The sequence below is a fragment of the Terrapene carolina genome, unplaced genomic scaffold (genome assembly GCF_002925995.2).
Source record: "Terrapene carolina triunguis isolate 2854851 unplaced genomic scaffold, T_m_triunguis-2.0 Scaffold68, whole genome shotgun sequence".
NCBI lineage: Eukaryota > Metazoa > Chordata > Testudines > Emydidae > Terrapene > Terrapene triunguis.
Genome location: NW_020664419.1, coordinates 16862594 through 16886722, shown reverse-complemented (window position 1 = coordinate 16886722; position 24129 = coordinate 16862594). Strand labels below are relative to the sequence as shown.

The 24129-nt window shown below is 41.6% G+C and overlaps 1 protein-coding gene across 1 annotated transcript in view; it reads left to right on the top strand.

Moving 5' to 3' along the window:
* The window catches only part of CD36 (CD36 molecule), a 40019-nt gene extending 16910 nt beyond the window's left edge, over positions 1–23109 (top strand). Inside the window, exons 4-13 of the mRNA XM_024194452.1 lie at positions 1661–1840; positions 3329–3420; positions 5875–5921; positions 9331–9400; positions 13468–13655; positions 14474–14592; positions 17119–17192; positions 20182–20236; positions 21272–21431; positions 22494–23109. Of these exons, the coding sequence (XP_024050220.1) occupies positions 1661–1840; positions 3329–3420; positions 5875–5921; positions 9331–9400; positions 13468–13655; positions 14474–14592; positions 17119–17192; positions 20182–20236; positions 21272–21431; positions 22494–22516 (1008 nt within the window). The 3' untranslated portion in view covers positions 22517–23109. The remainder of the gene's footprint in view (positions 1–1660; positions 1841–3328; positions 3421–5874; positions 5922–9330; positions 9401–13467; positions 13656–14473; positions 14593–17118; positions 17193–20181; positions 20237–21271; positions 21432–22493) is intronic.
* The last annotated feature ends 1020 nt before the right edge of the window (positions 23110–24129 follow it).

Sequence of the window (24129 nt, the reverse complement as noted above, 5' to 3'; positions counted from 1 at the left end):
TGGCAGTGTAAAAGCAGCTTGAAAGTGGAAATATATTACATGTAATTTAAGGCTCCTTCACACTCTTGATGTACCGTGCTCTTAGTGTAAATGCAAATCAGGCCCAGGGACCAATTAGTGTCAACAAAACACAAAGCCAGCAGCAAAACCTTTCAGGTGGGATTTATCCACATAGGACAAGAGGAGTTTATTGGCCAGTTTTAATGTGAAATTAAACTGATTATCTTGGAGACTGGAGTTCCCTCTCTATCCAAGATACAGTGCAAGCAGTGCATTGTGGGTTTTACACACTGTTCTGGCAGTCTCCTCAACCCTGCTCTGAAGGGAGAGGCTGGAACAAATCCCATGCTCATTCTATACTTGGCCTCCCCACTACAATGGCTAACAATGGTGCCAATTAGTGCCAATGGGGTACTGTCCCCTGAGCTAATCAGTCCTGTTGAGATCACAGTCGGTTTAAGAAAAAGCACATTGTCCAAGAAGCCTGGGACCTGATCGGTAGAGTGATACTAGACTTGTTTTTGTCTGCCTGAATTATTTGTGTATTTCCATATCATTAGAACAATTGGCTTTGACTGAAGCTATAAAATGCATATTTGTATTGGCGCTTGGCTTTGTTGCTGAATTATCTTGAGTTAAGACAAATACTTTGCATTATTATCTTGTGTCTCCAGATTTTAAGCAGAACTGCTTTAAAACTGATGCTATGAAATGGCCCCTTATTAAAACAACTACCATTTATTAATTATTATTATTATTATTACAAACACTAGTATGCTTGATGCTGTGCAATAAGAGAGGAAGAATCTGGAGTTGAATGATAGTCCTGTAGTTAAGGCACTGAACTGGGACTCTCAAGGTGTGGGTTTAATTTCCAACTTTTCCACAGACTGTCTATGTGACCTGTGCTTGATTTCTCTGTGCTTCAGTTCCCCATCTGTACAATAAGAATAACAACACTCTGTTTTCCCCACCCTTTGTCTATCTTGTCTATGCAAACTACGAGGGACTCTCTCGCTATGTCTTTATACAGCACTTAAAAAAAGAGGCCTTCATGCTGTTTGGCACCTTGAGGAGCTACTTTAATTATAATGCTAGTAACAGCATGATTACATTTTGCATTTGAAAATGTTTGAATTTCAATGTTTATTGACCAAAAGGAGACCATTTTTGGGTGTGTGTGACAAATTTGTGTTTTTTTTAAACCATCTCTAATTCTAAATTACATAAACGTAGTTCCTTTCAGTCGAGAGCATCCAAGTGCTTTAGCAATGTTAAGCAAGGCTAATATTTTCGAACCTGTATGCACAATGTTAAGCACCTAAATTCATATCAAGGCCCTAATTCCACAAAGCACATGCTAATTGGAAAGCTCTGCCCAGTCCCGGACCCTCTGTGCACCCGTCCCACCCGCTTTCTTGCAGTGTGGGAGCAGTGACCCTAACAGCTTGCTCTTATGCCTCACGTCTTAACTTGCACTCTGGACAGGCTGCACAGAGGGTTAGGGAAGGCCCTTTCTCCCCCTACTCCATTTCACAGCCTTATTAGTCCCAGCTAAATCTGTCCCCCAGTACATATATAAATAATAATAATGAATACATCTTCTTTGGCACTGAATGTGTCTGCCAGATCATACTAACTGTTGTTATTATTATTGCAGGCCGCACCTGCCATGTATCAAAACTCTTTTGTACAGATATTGCTAAATACATGGATCAAGTCATCTAAATCGCTCATGCTACAAACCAGAAGTGTGAAAGAAATTCTTTGGGGCTACGAAGACCCATTCTTAAAGAAAGTACTATTTCCTGTGGATCGAACAATTGGTGTCTTCTACCCTGTAAGTAAAATCTGTGAGGAGAAACGCCTGTGGTGAACGTTCTGTGGAAAGAGACTTGGACAACTTGACAGTGGCAGTTAGGGAGATAGCACCTAAAGGTAAGTCTGCACTGCCTTTTAAAACCTGCGGCTATGAATCTCAGAGCCTGGGTCCGTAAAATTTAAGCTTGGGGGCCTTGTGCTAGATTGCAAAAATGTGTAGACGCTCGGGCTTGACCTGGAGCTCAGGGTCTGACACCCAGGAAGGGGCGTGGGTTTCAGATCCCAGGCTGCAGCCAGAGTCACAATGTCTACGCTGCTGTTTTCATCATCATAGTGCGATCCCAATTCAGTAGACCTTTCCTCTGAGATGCGCTGCCGGGGGTTTTAAAACTCAGTATAGACATACCTTAATATGTCCCCCTATTCACAGATATCGACATTCTCTCTTGGGAAGCAAAAAGAGGAAAGAAATGGCCATAATCAATGGAAGTGACTGGAGAGCATCAACCCTGTTCCATATGATCCTGCAAAAATACCCCCACACCTGGACCCTGCTTCTTTATAGAGTCCTACTGGAGTCACAGGGACTCTGTGCAAGAGTCCATGTGTGTGTGGACTCTGTTTCACGAATGGAGCCTATGATGATGATAGTTTGGAAGTGGGGGAAGAGAGCTTCTCAGTGGCATTCTTGTACCTGATAAAATCAGCAGAATGTGCTCTCTTCTGTTTTGCTACAGCATGGCACAGTCATGGGTGGAAGGGGAGGGGCAACGAGGCAGAGTGGCATAGGTCTAAGCCATCCAAACATTTCAAGGATAAGTGTGTAGGTGGCTGGAGTTGGAGAAAGTGTCCTGTCGCTAGAATCCCTTTGGGAATTACTATTTATTTGTCTGCTCCTCTACTATGAGGCAACAGAGAGAAAGATAGATAGATACCCAGCCAGCATGTACAGCAGACAGCAAAATTTGTACTAGCCGGCTGGGCTGGCACCCACAGATATGGGTAGAGATCCACCTTCCTAGTCGTTCCTCTAGCACTTAGTTGGTTGGAATCTTTCCCAGCTGCTGCTTAGATAAGAAGAAATACTTTATACTCTCTCTCCACACTAGTGCACCTATGCACTGGGGGCAGGATCTGACCCTTTAGGCCCCGATTTAGCAAAGCACTTAATTCAGGTGCTTAAACTGAGGCAAGTTAAGTCCCGATGGAACTATTAGTGTATATCAAGTTTAGCACATGCTTAAGTGTTTTCCTGAATCAGGTTCTTAGTTTCTGTTTGCTACTAGCATTAACAAATAGGTGATTCCAATCATCAGAATCTCCATCCCAACCGTAACTCCAAAATATATGAGGACAAAAACCCACACCTGATGTTTGCACAGTGAAGAAGAGCATAAAGTTCATAGAAGATAGGAACATAAAGGACAATTATTCATATATGATCTTGCTAAAAGTCCTGGGAGCAGTAAAACTAAACTGTTGTTCCCTGTTCTTGTGTCTTTTGCAGTATAATGGCACATCTGACGGACTGTACAGAGTCTTTAATGGGAAAGATGACATAAGCAAAACTGCAATAATTCAATCCTATAAAAACAAAAGGTACCATAAGTATTGCTGATAAGAGAAATGTGCATATTTTCTATGCGTGACTCTATACAAGACATTATGGCCTGATTCAGAGCCCATTGTAGTCAATTGAAAGACTCATTTACTTCAATGAATGCTGGATCAGGTCTAGGATCAGCAAAACCATAGTCTCTCTTTTAGCCCACCATGGGTCCATTATGGCCTTGAATTTCAGGGAGTTATGGATAGTGTAATCTAATGAGTTGCTGCTGTTTTCCCTTGCAAGTGTTTGGATCCCTTTAATCCCCTTCCCTATGCCACTGGTTTCAGAGGATATGATTGAATACAGTTTGGCCAGATAAAAATACCAAAAGAAATTGCCACTGCTTTCTATTTTTGCACCTTTTTCAATGCATTGAACGAGTGACTACTTTATTGTGGAGCCATTAAAGTTAGAAAGTCATAGCAACACCCAGGGCTGGCTCCAGGCACCACCATTCCAAGCAGGTGCTTGGGGTGCCAATCTGCAAGGGGTAGCAGTCGTGTGTTTTTGCCGCCATAGCAGCGCGCCGAATTGCCGCCGCAGACGGCGGGGGCAGTCCGTGTGCCGTTAGGGCGGCACGCGCGTTTCCACGGGGGCAGCAATTTGGTGGCCGCTTCTATGTTTAGCTGCCCACGGCGGCAATTCGGCGGCTTCTGTCTTCCGGCTGAAGACAGAAGCTGCCACCGAATTGCCACCACGGAAACGCGCATGCCGCCTTAACGGCACACGGACTGCCCCCGCTGTCCGCGGCAGCAATTCAGCGTGCTGCTTGGGGCTGCAAAAACAGTAGAGCCGGCCCTGGCAACACCAGACCAGACAGTGATAACCATCCATTACAATATAAAACAAACCTGGTAAAGAAAATTTGGGGTGGGGGCAGATTAATCTGCTGATCCTTGTGAATTGCCTGGTCTGGAAAAGTCAATTGTAACTACACCTCTACCTCGATATAACGCTGTCCTCGGGAGCCAAAAAATCTTACCATGTTATAGGTGAAACCGCGTTATATTGAACTTGCTTTGATCCACCGGAGTGCGCAGCCCTGCCCTCCCGGAGCACTGCTTTACTGCGTTATATCCAAATTTATGTTATATCGGGTTGCGTTACATTGGGGTAGGTGTATTGTGAATTCTGCAGGGCCGCCCGGGGGGGGGGGCAAGTAGGGCAATTTGCCCCAGGCCCCGCAGGGGCCCCCACGAGAGTTTTTCCGGGGCCCTGGAGCGGGGTCCTTCACTCGCTCCGGGGGCCCCGGAAAACTCTTGTGGGGCCCGGGCACCCGGAGCTTCTTCCGCTCTGGGTCTTCGGTGGCAATTCGGCAGCGCGGGGTCCTTCCGCTCCGGGACCCACGGCCGAAGTGCTGGGTCTTCGGCGGCAATTTGGCAGCGGGGGCTGAAGACCCCAGGCCCCCTGAATCCTCTGGGCTGCCCTGGAATTCTGTCCACTTCCATACATCTAAATACTGCTCTAATGCACTGTCACAGGAGACATTTCTCAGAAGGTACAGGGATTTTGTATCTAACAGCAATCTTTATTATCCCTTTATCCTCAAAACAATATGATCTGTCAGGCCTTCTCACAGGGAGTTACAAGAAGAACAACCAGTGGAAGGATTGTTCAAGTTGTGTGGAAATTCAGAGATTTTCCATTCCATTTGTTTTCATAGATATTGTTTATATTTTTCATCTAGAAACTTTGTTTTTGGTAGTGAATACTTATGAAGCACATGTTTAAGTCCATATATTCCATCTCACCTGATCTCTGTTTAAGACAAGTCTCTATATGCTATCAAATACCCTGCCAGTGTTAGGAAACAGAGGGATTCAAATGTAAATGTAAATAAAATAAGCATGTAAATAAAAATACTGTTGAAACTTTTGGACCTACACGTCAAAGACTTCCATTTCATTAAATTGGGATTCTTATTTCCATAAGTGGCCATTGAGCCTTTTATGCTTTTCTTTTTAACCAGGAAATCTCATCAGAGTTCTTCATTATGTTTCCCTATTTGCAAAGTTCAAAATGTGCACATTTCAGCTTAGATTACATGTATTTCAGATGAAAGGAAACAGCATGCAAAGGAAGAACAAATTCAGAGCCCGCTTCTCCTTGCACTTACATCATGAATAGTTACAGTAAAGTCAGTGGGGCTATAATGGTGTCACTGAGGAGTTTCAGGCCCAAAACCTTGATGAGAAGAGCAAGTGAAGTGATTCACTCTGAAACATTCTGCATCGTAACTGAAAACCAAAACCACAGCCCCCTGCATCAAGGAGGGGACTTCTCTATATTGAAAGCATCCCTGTTCAGTTACATAGGCCCTGCTTCAGCAGTGAGTGATTGCAACTACATAGCAGGGCCTATGTAGCTAATTGGGTAACGAAATAGATTACATTAAACAATACATGGTTGGCATGACCAGGAACTGTTTTTGTTTTTCGTTAAAGCACTCTTTCCATCTGGGCTGGCCAGTGTGACATGGTCAATGGAACAGGTGAGCCTACTTTTTCTCTCTCTCTGTTCATAAGAGAATTCCCATCTTAGTGAAAGCACCATGGGCCGCAGAAAAGATTCCAGCAGTCTTTTCCCTTTTAATTGTGTACACAGTGTAATGCAGCAGAGATTTCTTTTTGTGTAATATCTAAATACAATCCGGGTCCCAAAATGCTACAAAGAGTTAAGTAATGCACTCACGGAAAAACTATACTAGAGAAAGTATTATACTGCAGATGCTGCAAGCCTGGGCTTGTGGAAGCCATAGAGAAGGCTGTTGCAATAGTAAAAGTGTTATAGACATGGACAGTAGTGGCAAATGGAGGTCTGAGCAAAGAGTGGTGACAGACGATACAGCGTTACATTGGAGGATATGTGTAATGTTTCTCTCTTTGAAGCACTTAGATGAAGGAAGTTCAGATGAAGCCACAAATTCATTTGGTCAAAACAAGTAGCAAAGGTAGACATGGAGGTGTCAAAATGCATGTACAGTTGTGTTACCATTGTCATTGTAAAAGCAATAGCTAAGATTAAAGATAGACCAAGATGACCAAAAAGGAGAAGATAGATAGGAAGGAGCAGAGGGCCAAGAAATTAATCCCGTGGGACTCCACGCTCGCAATAATACAAGGGGACACAACAAACTTTGAACAGTTTATCTTGCATGTTGTGTGTACCTGAAGTCTCTTCCCAATAGTCTTAAGCCAGAGAGTGTGAAAACAAGCAAGTTTATTTGTACTGTACAGTGCTAGCTAGTATAGAGCATTCTTTTGACAGTAAAGCACACATACGTGATTCAGGTATGATAACACCTTACTAGTGCTTAAGTTTCTTATGAAGGCTGAGTCAGGAAGGATTGATTTTTTATTGCAGTCTGTGCTAGTGATTATTTGTTAAGCAATATTCTTAGCTTCTGGGACTTTTTTTCATCTCTTTCGTCTTTGACTTGAACCTTTCTCCCATTCTCTGCCTTTATTTTGCTCTTCCTTCCTTGCCATGGTGAAACCAGGCTTGCAGACTGTACACTATATGCATTCTCTGGTAAATGGATTCAGTGGCTCTGGTGAGGTATAAACTGAAGTTAATCAACCCATGCTTGATGAATAAAAAGGATTTTACATATACATTCATAATGGCTGCTCAAGAGAGATTATGACCTTGGAGAATTAAACAGGACCCTAAAATCCCGTCAGCACCTGTGAGAGCTGCTTCTTAGTCAGGTATTGTATCTGAGAGGATATGGATGGAGAATGAAGGAAAGTGTTTTGTAGCCAGAGATGGAGTTGAACCTATTGTGCCTGTTCTAATTCTTTTTCTTTGTCTCTTTTATGGTTGTTAATCAGTCCTCATCCTAGAATGAAATGTAACTGTGGTAACAGGTTTAAAGAGGAAGGCTTGTTTGCATTAAACTGTCAAAGGACTCTATATTTGTCTTTTAAATTCCCAGTGCCCTAGCAAAAGAACAGAAGATTTTTATTAGTAAAATTAGCAGCCCGCAGAGATGACTACTAGTCACTGTGTGATCCCATTCAGTGTTTATTGGATATTCAGTTTGTTGTCACAACAAGCACTAGGTTCAGCTAGGCCAACTGCAAATCTGTATGGCAAGAATTCCTCCTGCTCTTGTGGACTTTCATATCACGGAGTGGAGCTGTTTTCCCTTACTAGATAAAATGAAGTGTTTAGATAACTAAATTAAACACCATAGGCAACATTCGCATCCAAGGATTTGAAAGTGAGTCAGGTTTTGCCGACCCATTTCCTAGGCTGTCAGGATTTAGGAATAGCACACAGACATGTGCTGGAGGACAGGGTCATAATTCAAAATGATCTGGACAAATTGGAGAAATGGTCTGAGGTAAACAGGATGAAGTTTAACAAAGACAAATGCAAAGTGCTCCACTTAGGAAGGAACAATCAGTTTCACACATACAGAATGGGAAGAGACTGTCTAGGAAAGAGTACAGTAGAAAGGGATCTAGGGGTTATAGTGGACCACAAGCTAAATATGAGTCAACAGTGTGATGCTGTTACAAAAAAAGCAAACATGATTCTGGGATGTATTAACAGGTGTGTTGTGAGCAAGACACAAGAAGTCATTCTTCCGCTCTACTCTGCGCTGGTTAGGCCTCAACTGGAGTATTGTGTCCAGTTCTGGGCACCGCATTTCAAGAAAGATGTGGAGAAATTGGAGAGGGTCCAGAGAAGAGCAACAAGAATGATTAAAGGTCTTGAGAACATGACCTATGAAGGAAGGCTGAAAGAATTGGGTTTGTTTAGTTTGGAAAAGAGAAGACTGAGAGGGGAAATGATAGCAGTTCTCAGGTATCTAAAAGGGTGTCATAAGGAGGAGGGAGAAAACTTTGTTCACCTTAGCCTCTAAGGATAGAACAAGAAGCAATGGGCTTAAACTGCAGCAAGGTAGGTTTAGGTTGGACATTAGGAAAAAGTTCCTAACTGTCAGAGTGGTTAAACACTGGAATAAATTGCCTAGAGAGGTTGTGGAATCTCCATCTCTGGAGATATTTAAGAGTAGGTTAGATAAATGTCTATCAGGGATGGTCTAGACAGTAATTGGTCCTGCATGAGGGCAGGGGACTGGACTCGATGACCTCTCGAGGTCCCTTCCAGGCCTAGAATCTATGAATCTATGTGGTTGGATGGAATCTAGGCTTGTATGAGAAAAGCCCCTGCTGCTAACAGAGGTCGAGTGATGGTCTGTAAGAGAGTCTCCTTGCTCCTGTCATCTAGGCTGAGGATGCAAAGATACCAGAGAAACATTTATAACTCTGTGATGGGTGCTGTATAAAACCTAAATAGAAGCTGTTACAGGATCCAGAGAATGAACTGGTTAGAGGTTTGTTACAGCATCCTGCTGGGCAGGAGCCATCTTCAGTGGCATGGTGGAGGTGATATTAAGTCAATATGTAGTTAGAAACACAAGTTCGAAAGCCTAAGGATATGATGTTTATAAGCGCCAAGCATCCATAATTCTAGTCAACAGGATGTTCATCTCTGAAAATCAGTTCTCAAACCTAGCCACAAGAATCCTGGAGCTGACTCTACTAGGCAGCAGGGAGTCAGAATCAATACTTTTTTGTGCCCCGTATCTTCTATGGCACATGCCCTCATATGTGTTAAAGATATTGCCTGCTCACCACAGACTTTATATGCCAAATTTAAGATTAAAGGACTTATTAGGGACTTCAGAGGGGGTTCCAAAATTAGGCTTATAATAGAAAACAAGACTTGGCCAATGCCTTGCATAAATCTTTGTGTGCACAAGCACTAGATTTGTCTTTCTTTGTCAGAAATGTATGGAAAAGACCATAGCTGAATGTGGCATTATCAATGATCTCATGTCATAAAAGTGGAATTACATTCAAGCTCTTATTTTATTTCATCCATAGATGGTGCATCATTTCCTCCTTTTGTAAAGAAGGACCGGATTCTGCGCTTCTTTTCCTCCGATATTTGCAGGTAGGACACTTGGAGAGAGCCATATTGTGCACATATTCCTATGTGTGCTCACCAAAAATCACGTTCTTTGAAAAACTATTTAAGACAGCTGCTGAAATTGCTCTGCTTGGTCTTGGGTCATTGAAGCAACTCAATAAACACACCTTTGGTTTTAACCATGTGAATCTGCTGTGTTCATGATTGGCTACTTAAAGTCTGATTCTGTCACCCTTAGTTGTACTGAGTAGTGAGTAGTTGCAATGCCTCTGAGTCTCTGACCCTTTGCACTGGTGTAATTCAGGATCATAGAATTACAGTGGTAGATGTGAGAGGAGACTCAGGTCCATTGAGTTCAAAGGGACTATTCACACAAGTAGTACTCAGTATTAGGGTTGCAGAACTTGGCCTATAGGGTGCATTTACACGACAAGCAGCAGCCATGGCAGTGAGTCTCAGAGCCTGGGTCTACAGACTTGGGCTTGCGCTACAGTGCTAAAAATAGCAGCATAGATACTTAGGCTCAGGCTGGAGCTCAGGCTCAGAAACCCACCACCCTCGGTGTCAGAGCCCAAGCTCCAGCTCAAAAGGTCTACACAGCTATTTTTAGCATCATAGCATGAGTCCTGTGAGCCTGTCTACAGACCCAAGCTCTGAGACTCACTGCCATTGGTTGCTGCTTGCTGTGTAGTCATACCCTAAGGGTATGTCTTCATTACCGGCCGGATCGGTGGGCAGCGATCGATCCAGCGGGGATTGATTTATCACGTCTAGTCTAAACATGATAAATCGACCCCCGAGCGCTCTCCCATCGACTCCTGTACTCCAGCTCGGCGAGAGGTGCAGGCAGAGTCGACGGGGGAGCAGCAGCAGTCGACTCACCGCGATGAAGACACCACGGTAAGTCGATCTATGTACGTTGACTTCACCTACGTTATTCACATAGCTGAAGTTGCGTAACTTAGATCAATCCTCCCCCAGTGTAGACCAGGGCTAAGAATATAATTCATCCATGTGCATAGGGCTAGCACGAGGTATTTAAACATTATTTTGAGGGCTTATGTGGAGCTTAACTGATGCACAGGTCATCTGTACAGGTGTGTATTTCACAATTCATAGCTAAATACACCAAACTGCTTTCTCTCAGAATATGATATATATTACCCCAAATAAATAAATAATTAATAAAAAAATAATAAATCTCCTTGCATTTTTTCTTTTCAGTCTGTCTTTTCTGCTTTGCCATACAATGTCCCTGAATACTCCAGTGAGATAGTTACAACACTGCTCAATAGATTTCAAGGAAACAGAAGTTTAATTCTTCCAGGTGACACATTTGCAGGCTCAACTTTGATTTTCAGTGCCGGGAATGAGCTTTTTCTTCTTTAAAATGCATCATTTATTTTAAAAGTTGCATTAAAAAGGATCAAAGTTTATAAATCAAATTCTTATCATGAAGCAGCTTGGACCCCAAAACTGAAATCTGCCAATCACAGCATGTACCTGGTGAAGAAGAGAGAAACTGTTTCTTCATTCAGGCTGTTGGACGCAGACAGACCTTGTCTGGTTCTTTGGTTCTCAGATCAAGTAATCATAGGCCTGGTCTACACTACCCCCCCACTTCGGACTAAGGTACGCAAATTCAGCTACGTTAATAACGTAGCTGAATTCGAAGTACCTTAGTCCGAACTTACCGCGGGTCCAGACGCGGCAGGAAGGCTCCCCCGTCGATGCCGCGTACTCCTCTCGCCGAGCTAGAGTACCGGCGTCGACGGCGAGCACTTCCGGGATCGATCCGGGGCACTTCCGGGATCGATCCAGGATCGATTTATCGCGTCTTAACCAGACGCGATAAATCGATCCCAGAACATCGATTGCCTGCCGCCGGACCCTCCGGTAAGTGTAGACGTACCCATAGTTGCTTCTTTCTAGTAGTACCACACAGGGTCTCCCTAAATTCTGACCTAGTCTCAACAGTCAGGGAAGGCAATGCTTGCCATAATATAGGACACGGCAACACTCAAAACACTGCTTTCTTCTAACGGCTTGTCTACACTAGAATGTTTTGCCACTTTAACTACATCAGTAACACCTTCCCCCACCCCCAAGTATGGATGCAGCTATATCAGTATAAAAGGGTTTATACCAGTATATCTTATTCCAGTTTGCCAAGTGAAATAAGTTATACGAGTATAAGGCACCTTTATACTGGTAGATCTATGTCCACACTAGGGCTTATACTGGTATCACTATATCATTAAAAGAAAATCACACCTCTGACATAAGCAACAGAGGGTCCTGTGGCACCTTTAAGACTAACAGAAGTATTGGGAGCATAAGCTTTCGTGGGTAAGAACCTCACTTCTTCAGATGCAAGTAATGGAAATTTCCAGAGGCAGGTATAAATCAGTATGGAGATAATGAGGTTAGTTCAATCAGGGAGGGTGAGGTGCTCTGCTAGCAGTTGAGGTGTGAACACCAAGGGAGGAGAAACTGCTTCTGTAGTAGGATAGCCATTCACAGTCTTTGTTTAATCCTGATCAAATTTGCAAATGAACTGGAGCTCAGCAGTTTCTCTTTGGAGTCTGGTCCTGAAGTTTTTTTGCTGTAAGATGGCTACCTTTACATCTGCTATTGTGTGGCCAGGGAGGTTGAAGTGTTCTCCTACAGGTTTTTGTATACTGCCATTCCTGATATCTGACTTGTGTCCATTTATCCTCTTGCATAGTGACTGTCCAGTTTGGCCAATGTACATAGCAGAGGGGCATTGCTGGCACATGATGGCATATATAACATTGGTGGACGTGCAGGTGAATGAGCCGGTGATGTTGTAGCTGATCTGGTTAGGTCCTGTGATGGTGTTGCTGGTGTAGATATGTGGGCAGAGTTGGCATCGAGGTGTGTTGCATGGGTTGGTTCCTAAGTTGGAGTTGTTATGGTGCGGTGCGTGGTTGCTGGTGAGAATATGCTTAAGGTTGGCGGGTTGTCTGTGGGCGAGGACTGGCCTGCCTCCCAAGGTCTGTGAAAGTGAGGCTATCCAGCCTCCAGCTGGCTATCCAGCCTCCTTTTGAAAACCTCCAGTGAAGGAGGGTCCATGACTTCCCTCGGCAGTTTGTCACATTGTCCTATTGTTCTTAGAGTTAGGAAGTTTTTCTTGAGATTTATAAAGTCACCACAGGTGCAGTTTCTCCTCCCTTGGTGTTCACACCTCAACTGCTAGCAGAGCACCTCACCCTCCCTGATTGAACTAACCTCGTTATCTCCATACTGATTTATACCTGCCTCTGGAAATTTCCATTACTTGCATCTGAAGAAGTGAGGTTCTTACCCACGAAAGCTTATGCTCCCGATACTTCTGTTAGTCTTAAAGGTGCCACAGGACCCTCTGTTGCTTTTTACAGATTCAGACTAACACGGCTACCCCTCTGATACTTGACCTCTGGCATAGTAATACCATTAAAACTTTTCTAGTATATCGCCGGGCAGAAACCACTCTGAAAGACTTAAAACATTCCAGCACCACAGGCGCTGTAGATCTGTGCCTGGGAAGGAGTTGTTTATACATTTACTCTTAACTGTATATTTTTGTCTATGTTTCTGTATTTTATATAATAGAATCATAGAACCATAGGGTTAGAAGAGACTGCAAAGGTCATCTAGTCTAATACCCTGCCAAGAGGCAGGATATGTTGTATCTAAACCATCCAAGACAGCTGGCTATCCAGCCTCCTTTTGAAAACCTCCAGTGAAGGAGGTTCTATGACTTCCCTCGGCAGTTTGTCGCATTGTCCTATTGTTCTTAGAGTTAGGAAGTTTTTCTTGAGATTTATAAAGTCACCACTGCCTGTGTTTCTTTTCTGGAAATGTCATGTACTCTTGTTCATTGTCTGGGCAGTTCCACAAACTGCTAATCCAGGGCTAAGGGAGCCTGGAATCATCCGAGCAGCTGCCAAGGGCACTTTATCATTTAAAAAATGAGAAAGGTAGGGCGTCTCTATAATGGATCAGACATGAATGTGTATTAGCAACCAAAACACCTGTAAATACAATATAAACTAGAGACAAATGAAACATTTCTCTTTTATATTCAGATCTATCTATGGCATATTTAACAGTGAGCAGATTGTGAAGGAAATCCCCCTGTATCGTTTTTCAGTTCCTCGTGCAGCATTTGCATCTCCTCTTGAAACTCCAGAAAATAAATGCTTCTGCACAGAAACTGTTCTGTCAAAGAATTGCACAGCATCTGGAGCCCTGGACATTAGCGCCTGCAAAGAAGGTAGAGTAGTAAAATGTCACTAATCCAAACAAGCCATTTGGTCTAGGGGAAAGGATGGTTTTGTGGTTAAGGTACTAGACTGTGAGTCAAGAGACTTGGATTCAATTCCTGACTCTGCCACAGATTTCCTGTGTGACCCTGGGCACATAATTTAATGTCTCTGAAACATCGATTCCTTAAACAGAGATTTGAATACTTCTTTACCTTCATGAGATGTTGTGAAGATGAATTTATGAATGCTTCAGAGATGCTCAGAGACTGTGGTGATGGGGCTATATATCTAGCTTTGATGGTAAAAATATGAGAGATGCATAAGGAAGAGAAAAAGAGATGGAACTTTTAATACCATTTACACATTCAGGGCTAAATTATCCCTTGTCTCTGTGGGGGGAAGAATAAAAGGAGCTTCATCCACTGCATAAAAGCTTTGGATACTCACAGTTCCTGTGTTCATGAGATCTCATATACATGGTGTGATAACGATATGTGCATATATAGGATGAGAGCAGCAGCTGTTTAACTCAATGTAGTTCCACTGGAGTAAATTTACAGCTGGGAATTTGGCCCATATGCTGTAATTTTAATAGCAATTAATTTTACTCATGCAAATGATCTACATACCAATAGGACTGTAGACCCTATAGAATCTCTCTCTGCTTAAGGTTTAGCAAATCTTCATAATGAATGTGTATATTTGTGTGCATATCATAGATATTTATTTATATATAAATCAATAAAATCTCCTCAGGTGAGGTACTTCAATAAGAGAAACCACACTAAGACTTGACTTTCCAATTTTGCTTGTCTTTTTATAATAGGAAAACCAGTGTATATTACACTTCCCCATTTTCTATATGCAAGTGAAGATGTGACCGAGAATATTGAAGGATTGAGTGCAAATAAGGATGAACACGAGACCTTTTTAGATGTAGAGCCTGTAAGCCAACATTTATAGTATTTGTTTCTTGATAACCATGCACAGTATTGCTTTGCAGTGTAGTTATAATACTGATTCATTTCAGATATGATCGGAGGAGCCCATATTTTGGTGTCTGGGTTTTGCAGAACCCCATCAAATCTTATTCTGACCTCCAAAGTTTGGTAGCTCACATAAAAGTGTTAATTTTGACTCATCCCTATAGTTGACAGATTGGGGTCAGTATGGGTTGGCAAAATCTCAGTCAGGTTTTGGTTTTTACAAAACTATGCCCAGAGTCCATTTTCTACGGATCATCAACATTTGGAGAGAATTGGTTCAAAGAGTCTGTTTTTGCACACTCTCATTGAAAAAGGGATACTTGAAGATGCTATAGGAATAAATTAAGTTACACAGATCATGCTTTTTAAACACTTGCTACTTGTCATTCTAAATTGCCAAATGGTCTTTCTTCCAGCACAAAATACAAACATTTCTCCACAATACTGTTCAACTTCTCAATCTATATGAAACCAACTCAATTGTAAATCATAAACACATATGTAGAGCAGCCTAGAATCAGATGATCTTTTTAGGCAAACATATGCCATATGTAACACCACATCGTATGACAGTTTGGTGACCACAATCTTTGCTACAAATTATTGTGTCAAATACGATCATTGTCTTGTTCTGTGATCACTATTCTATGTATGTATAATGTACAGTGATGAAAGTGGCATCCATGTGGTCTTATATGCAATACATTTGAGAATTTCATCCATGGTGGGTGAAAAATCTGTTGGGGCCACATTTTCAACTGATGTAAATCAGTGTAACTCCATTGAAGTCAATGAGATTTTTCTACTTTACACCAGCTAAGGATCTGGCCCAAGATTGTGTTTAAGCCAAAGTTGTTCTATTCCTCTCTAAATTATCCCCTACAGAGCTCATCTATTTTTGCTGTGTTTTAAACATGTTTTGATTTTCTTGGTTTCATTAAGTAGTAAGTCTCATCTAAATTACAGTCACAGTTTAATTAAGTTGACCAAGTAATAGCAGTACAGCCTGTTCTGACCATAACAATGAAGCCTCCCGTTTATCTGATTCCAGAGTGCAATTGATTGCCACACTTTGCAACTGTGATAAATTCCTAAATAAACATTTTTGTTGAACCTCTGATTTTAATCAGCTTCAATTTTCCCTCCACTTAGGTCCTAGTCCCGCAAAGCATGTGCTTAACTTTAAGCATGTGGAGCAGTCCCATTGAATTATTTCAATCCAGCTATTCACATGCTTCAAATTAAACACTTTTTATACTGGATTGGAGCCTGGCTGAATCATTCAAAAAACAAGTTAAAGTGGGGGAAAACTGAACAGGTGATACCGACATGTTTAACCTTTAAGATGAAGATTAAGATTAACCTATGTGTCTGAGAAAGTAGTTGTGAGTCTCAGTCATCTTCCTAAGGTACAGATGTCCACAAAAACGATTTCTGCAATTGGTATTAATTAGAGGTGGTCCAAAAATGGAAATTCCACCCCATGGAAAATCTGAGACTTCAAAATTTGGTTTGTTCTGAATCAGGATGGAAAGTTGAAATCTTGGAATTTTTCACAAAACAAAATATCTAGAAATATTTGGTTTTGACCTTATAAATTATAACATAAAGTAATATAACAAACATTAAAATGCTGAAGTCTAAATGAAATATTTAGACTAGAGCTGGTTGGGAATTTTCTGACAAAATGTTTTTTTTTTTTTGGTTGGGACTGAAACTTTTCATGGCAATGTATCCATTTCTCAGGTTCAGGATGGGATTTCTGGGTAGCAAGTGTGAGACAAGAGTAGTCAATAGCATGATGGTCAGTGCACTCCCCTAGGATGTGGGAGACCCAGCTTTAAGTCCTTTATACAAATCAGAGCCGTGAACTTGGGTCTCCCACATCCATGGTGAGTGACCTGACTACAGGTCTATGGGCTACCCTGTGGGCAAAGAGCCTCTCTCTCTCTCTTGTTTGTTTGTTTTTTGTTTTTGGTGACAACATTTGAGTGGTCTCATTTTCATTTTGATGCAGAATGAGAGAAATTTAGAAAACTTAAATTTTCACAAAATGGAATTCTTGTTTTCTGGCCAGCCCTAGTTTTCACCTTATCGGAAAGAAACATTTTGTCTTTATCGAATCAAAACATTTCAATTATTTCCTGCCAAAAATGTTGATGAAATTCCTGCAAAGTATTTTGAATTAATCAAATCAGCATTTTCTGATGGAAAATGGCTCTAATATTAATTTGCAACCTTGCTAGTCGTCTCAATAAAGACACAAGAACAGATTGGACATGAAGAATGAAATGACCCTTTGACCCCTTAAAGTAATCCCAATGGTAAATAAGTTAATGAACAGTGTTAATTCAAATTTCTCTGATGTACCTATTCCAGACTTACGCTTGTAGTGGCCACCATCACAAGCATTAATATCATTGTGGTTGCTTTATTTGTTTTGTTTTATTTTGTGTTTTCTCCTTTTCTACCTTTCTGGCTTTAGACCACTGGGTTTACATTACGATTTGCCAAAAAGCTGCAAATAAACTTACTGGTGAAGCCTGCACCAAAGATCGAGTAAGTGTTTTCTCTGTCTCTTGTTTCTAAAATACAGGTACAATATTTTGTTTGTTAGCCCTTTTGCAATTAGGGTGACTGGCTCTACAAAAATGCTTGGTTGAGTTTCAATAAATATAACCTAAATATTAAGTATACATTTCATAATGACAGTATTATGATAGTGTGTCTCAGTTCTGCAGTATGGCAGCTATGTATTTATATTCCTAAACCAACCCATTGAAGATTCCCAGCATTGGGGAAATCCTTGGGTAGTAAAGGAATGAAGTAGTTCCTATATAGTTCACATCTCAGCAGTTGGCACAGGATACATGGCGAGGGTATCCTTACACCCTAGTGATCTCTGAGTGCTAGAACGTCCCTTGGGAATTGGTGGGGGTAGGGGGAGACAAGGAGTAGTTGTGGACCTGAGCCCACAATATTACTATTAATGAAAGCAGCAGTTAATACGTAATCTCAGTCGTCCCTGAGACTTCCGAAGAAGATTCACTTGGTGATTTCCCCTCCCTCCCGGGCTCTGAACTTAATCATTGATCAAGCCCAACAGTGAATACGATTTACTTTTATAATGATCATTTAATTATGTTACTGGAGACTTAGGGGTCTGTCTTGCAGGATGATACATACTTTGGCCCTGATCCTGCAAAAGCACTTAAACATGTATGTGCAAATCTTTCAGCATGTGAATAGTCCCATTGATTTCAGTGAGGTTACTCAGGTACTTAAAGTTAATCACATGCTTAAGTGTTTTGCTGGATTAAGGCCTGAGTGCTCTGCAACTTGTAAGATCAAGTCCCTAATTCTTTTCCTACACTTCAGTATTTGCTATCACCCAAAAGGGAGCTTTTTGAAATAAAATATTAGAACACTTTCTAACAAGCTTGTAAGTCCATTGCAATCAGAAATAAATGTAAATATAAAAGGTGTGAAATTTTGTAAATAAAATCGTAAATATTTTCCAATTTGTGAAATTTAAAAATGCCAAAAATTTCAACCTGCTCTGTAGCTCATAAAAAGCCCAAATATTTGTGAATGTCATGAAATGCTCCATTTTTAACTGAAACAATTTGCTGATATTTATTTATTTTTAAATGTCCTTCAGCTCCAACATTTGCAAGGAGAAGTCAAATTTCAGATTTCTTGGGAATGTCTGGCATGCACTAGGGGCCTGATCCAATGCCCATTGAGGTCAATGGAAAGACTCTCATTGGCTACAGTGGGCATTGTATCAGGACTTAGAGTCATGTTATGAATCTACAAACAATAAATGGGATGAGAAGCAAAAGCAGAATTATATCGTATATGGAGATTGTAAATAATATGATCATTCCAAAACTAGTGCCAATGAAAAAGATAACCGATACCGTACTGTGAGACGGTTGATGCAGCACGTTACACAGGAGACACACAGTGTGTTTTCTTCATTGTTTTATTTAACTTTAAAACAAAAGTCATTCTGACTGAAAACTGTATTGAAAAAAAATATGAATGCACTAGTCGTGGAATGATCCCATTATTGTGCATGCATATATATAAATATTTGGGCGAGGTGATGGTAATGGCTTTCCCGTCAGACAAAAATGTTTGATGCTTCAAAATGTTTTCTTATCTCAAAATATGATGAAAAACTGAAATCTCAAACATTTTTGCAAAACAAGAATCCAAAACATTTTTTCATTTGGGTCAGCCAAAATGGTTTGCTTCAATAATTTTGAAAAATTTCATTTCAGTGTCAACCTTTTTTCTTTTTTCTTTACCTTTATTTTAAATTTAATAAAATTTAGAAATAAGAAGTTATTTGAAATCCCAAAATGGAAACTTTCTGGTTCCATATTGTCAAAATAGGATGTTTTGATAATCTCAGTATTTTTTTACCAATTTTTTTTTGAGTCAGTGGTTTTGTTGAATTTGTCACTGTTTAACAAATAGTTTCACTTTCAACAAATATGTATTTTTTGACAAAAATGATTTGTTGAAAAGTTCCCAATCAGTGCTAATAAATACACACACACGTACATATGTGTACTTAATATTTTGAAAGAGATTATTGGTTCCATTCATGGTCCCTATTTTAAGTATAAAGTATATTTTTCAAGCTAGTAGACTCTTTCAAAATGGCAGAAACCTTTTAAATCTATCCACTGTATGTACACATGCATATTATCGTAATTATTATTTATATGTAGTAGCACCTACAGGCTTCAATCAGGGATCAAAACCTTATTGCACCTTAGGTACTATACATGCATTTAATTTAGAATACAATCAAAGAGCCACCTCCGACTCCACAAGAGATTTTAATCTAACTATATGATGAAAGGCAACAGACAGATTTGAAAAACAGGTTTGGGAAGGGCAAGGTAGAAGAGAAACAATTATATAATAAACATATAGATGATCATACATAAATTATCCATCTATCTATCTATCTACTTTCTCATACCCAGAGTACTAGATGAAGGATGGTATGCATAACGGCTGTAGTCATAGGTGCCCACTCCGTGAGTGGTCCGGGGCTGGAGCACCCACAGAAAAAAGATAGTGGGAGTTCAGCGTCCACTAGCCGCAGCTGTTTAGTGGCTTGGGGAGAGGATTGGGGAAGGGCAGAGACCAGCAAGTGGCAGGTGGGTGGGGCTTCAGGGAGCGGGTGGAGTGGGGCAGGAGGGGGCAGAGCGAAGGCAGAGTCTTGGGGGAAGACTTGGAGTAGGGGTGGGCCTTGGGGCAGAGTGGGGGTGCAGCACCCCCAGGGGAAAAGTAAAAGTCGGTGCCTACGGTTGAAGTTACTTATATACTTTCTACAGAGCAATGCGCTAGTTTGAATTTACTGGAGGTTTGCCACCTGAACACATACAAATCATACTTCCTGTCAGTTTCAGCAAAGAGGTAGAGTACAGGGGTATGAGAAATTGATAGATGGAAATTGTGAATATGCAATGTGCAGATAATGTGTTGTGGTTGTTTCAATTTTTTATTTCAATATTTGTTGCAGTGCTTTATCAAAACTTACAAAATCCTATATCTTTCCTGTTCTTTGGCTGAACGAGGTTAGTATGTTTTCAGTCTATTAAATCATTCTAATTATTTCATCTTTATTAGAAATAATCTGGGAGATTTACCAAAAAATAGTCCAAAATTTTCAGTCTTGTTTGCTTGAAATTAGGCACCTATAGCTAGAGCCACAAAAGCAGTTAGACACCTAATGTCCATCTTAGGTGCCTAAATCGAACAGGAGGGGTCACTGAGATCCTGAAAACCCCCACTCAGCTGCTTCCGAACACTGTAAGCACCTAAAGTCCTTAGCTGCCTAAGTTTCTTCCAGTGAGCATGAGCACAGCTACCTCAGTCTAGGGCCTCAGGCTCTTACCTCATACCTGAGCCTCAGCAGCTTCATCAAACTAGATGTTAACCAACCTGTCTTGCCAGTGGGGCCCAATCCAGCAGGCATTTTGAGCGCAAGCCGCCAGCCTCACAAAACAGCTGGAGGAGGTGATGAAGGTTATGGTTAAGGCATTCTCCTGAGATGGGGAGACCATTCTCCCCAAATCCCTTCTCCACATCAGGCAGAGAGAAGACTTGAACCCAAGTCTCCCACATCCTTGATGAGCACTCTGATCCCTGGGCTAAAACTTGTTTGCAAGTCAAAAGTTAGGTTTATGCACTTTACTCCAGGAGAGGGCACACAGCTGAGAATCCCAGTCGGTGACAGGCTCCTCCCTCTCCCCTAGACTTAGGTTCCTAAGACCCATAGGGGGCGGGGCTTAAGAGCCACTCCTCTCCTTGGTATTTCCCTGCTCAGCAAGCTGACTTTTGCAGATCCCATTCTTAGGTGTGTATCCCTCCATAGGCACTGTGTAGGGAGCCTGGGCACCTAACTCAGGGCTGTGGATTCCACTGGGTGGCAGAGCAACAGTTAGGCATTGCAATGCTGAACATTGCAAGGCCCAAGTCCCTTTGTGGCTATAGCCCTTAGATCCATGTATATGATAACATTATATGCAATCACATTGTCTATAACATGTATATGTTCCATGAGAAAGGACTTGCATACTTCAGCTGTAAATGCTCTTGCACTGTTTCAGACGGCGATTATTGATGATGAGAAAGCCGCAATGTTCAGATCAAAAGTGATCTCTCCAATCAAACTGCTGCACTTGCTGCAGGTGGTGCTGATCATAGTGGGCAGCATGATGCTCCTTGTGTTCATAGTCTCATATTTCATATGCAGATCGAATAAATTAAGTAAGTAGATCTCTGGTGCTGCTTGCACAGCCTGCCATAGGAGCTTTACTAGAGTAATGACTTCAGCCTAGGATTGCCAATTTTGTTTGGATGGAGGTTTCATCACATGACATAATCTTTAATGAAAGTTAATCTTTAATTCCTGGAGACTCCAGGACAATCCTACAGGATTGGCAGCCCTACGGTTCCAGCCCCAAGAATTATTCTAAATTCCAATCAACCTCAACACTTATCCTTTCAGTTTCGAGTTCTGGTTTTTCCTTTTGTAAAGGTCCAGCATTTTTCAGTTGACATTTACAAATTCTGTTCCTAGCCCTATTCAACCAAGGTGCTATTGACAGATTGAAATTCATGCAAGATAAGACTTTGGGAATTGGGTGATTCCAAGAGTGATGTCTCATTTTCAATGAGTCAATGGGGCTTCTGTGATCTGAAAAAAAACACATATGTGTTGTCCAGAGCTATTCCACAGATCAGAATGGCCTCCTTGGCTGCTCCACTGTCCATCTATCTGGTAGAATGTCAGGTGAAGCCACATAGTTACAGTTCCACATGATCTCCTAATAGCAAGTCCCTGCTGGAACCCCCAAACTTCCAGTGCACTGCAGTGCAGACCCCCACTGTAAGCAGAGTGATCAGGATGCATGGATCTCTTCCATAGGGTTCCCAATTCTCTCTGATCAGCATTCTGCATCAGAACCACACCAGTTTCTCTGGGTCTTGGCCCTCTGTAGCCACGGAGAATAGGACTGGACATGGTCCTATAATGCAAGAAGAGGTACAGCAGAGTAATCCAAATAATCGCAGTGGATTTGTTATAAGAGTTTAGATGGGGATTTTTGGGTGATTTGAAAGAAACGAGGGAGTGTATAACATCAACTTCTATCAATAATATCAGAGTACAAATATCATATCACAGTACAGAGCAGTGGATCCCATAGTATAAAACAGGAGGTTTTCAGTTCCCACAATACACTTTTCTCTCAGGTCAGATGGGTTAGCCATTTTGTAGGAAGAGTGAATACCACATGATTAATTAACTTTTGACTTTTTCCATTATAGGTAACAAAAAAGAGTACATGTAGGCAATAGTTACTTCAAATTTCAAACAAGGAGTTTGTAAAATTCAGTGGCAAAAGAATCTGGTCTTACGATATCGTATATACACATAAACAGGCTATGGAATGAATGTGCCTTTCCTTTCTGTGAAGAACGTACAGAATCCAGCTTCTCAACGAGCAACGCCTGATGTTTCAAAAAGCCCATTTTTACAACCTCATTGAAGAGGCCACAACAATATCATATTCTGAAACCACTATCATGGTACAAACCTCTAATACAAATAGCATATTCGCAGGTGAAAACTGAAATCCAGTTTGAAATCCAATCCACTTTCTGCCATTTATAGAACTTGCTAGTTCGCTTCTCTTGGGACTGTGAGAATAGGAGTAAAAGCCAGTTGCTGATGTTCTGGTTCTAAGTATGTGGGATGGTGACCTCATCAAGCTCATGCAGTGCCCTAGAAGTTATTTTTCCCCATTCCTTCAAGCAATGGAAGTTGCTGCAGTAGAACTGCTCTCCTGTCTTCAGAGATGTGAATTTTAATGACTATAAAGTTTATTATGTAAAGTGGTTAACCATAATATCTGAATGTCAATAAAGGGTTTCTGAAAAGCTTTATTTTTAACTATGCATGTACAGACATGAACAAAATACATGCATGAATGCTAACAGTGGCTGATCCGTAGCCACAAACTGCTTCCTTTCTAAACATTTGTGCAGCAGTCCCATCCCTGTCCTTGGTCCGCTGTGCTCTCCTTCACTCTTTTCACCTTAACTGCTGCTTCTCTTTCTGGCACTTCCTTGGCCAATAGCTTGGCCCCTACCAAATTCATGGCTATGAAAAATCACCCTATACTATACAGATTTCACGGGGGAGACCAGCGTTTCTCAAACAGGGGGTCCCAACCCAAAAAGGGGTTGCGGGGTGGGCAGGGGTCGCAAGGTTATTGTAGGGAGTTTGTGGTATTGCCACCCTTACTTCTGTGCTGCCTTCAGAGTTGGGTGGCCAGAGAGTGGTGGCTGCTAGCTGGGCACCCAGCTCTGAAGGCAGTGCCGCCGCCAGCAGCAGCGCAGAAGTAAGGGTGGCAATACCACGACCCTCCTACAATAACCTTGCGACCCCACTGCAACCCTTTTTTGGGACAAGACCCCTACAGTTTCAACAAGGTGAAATTTCAGATTTAAATATCTAAAATCAAGACATTTATTATTTTTTAAATCCTATGACTGGGAAATTGACCAAAATGGACCATGAATTTGGTAGGGCCCTACCGATAGCATTTCCCCCTACAAAATAAATTCTACTTCTCTCAGTCCCTTCTGTCAAGTGCTGCTTTCATGTCCTCTACCACCAGCTTAATACTTAGGGGATAAAGGGACTCTTGCTTCTTCTCAAATTTCCCCAAAACAAGAGCAGCAGATTCCAGGCCTGCTTCATCTCCCCCACAGGCAGGAGCGGATTCTAGAGAAGACTGGCAGACCCGCTAGCATCACCATGACCCATTGGCTTTGGTAGAGTATCAGGCAGTCCCACTCTCCAGATGTAGAAAGGAAGGAGGAAAGGAAGGAGGTGTCCACAAGCCCATTCCCTTTCAGGCTACGTGTTACAGCTGTACATGCACTAACTGCTGTTTAA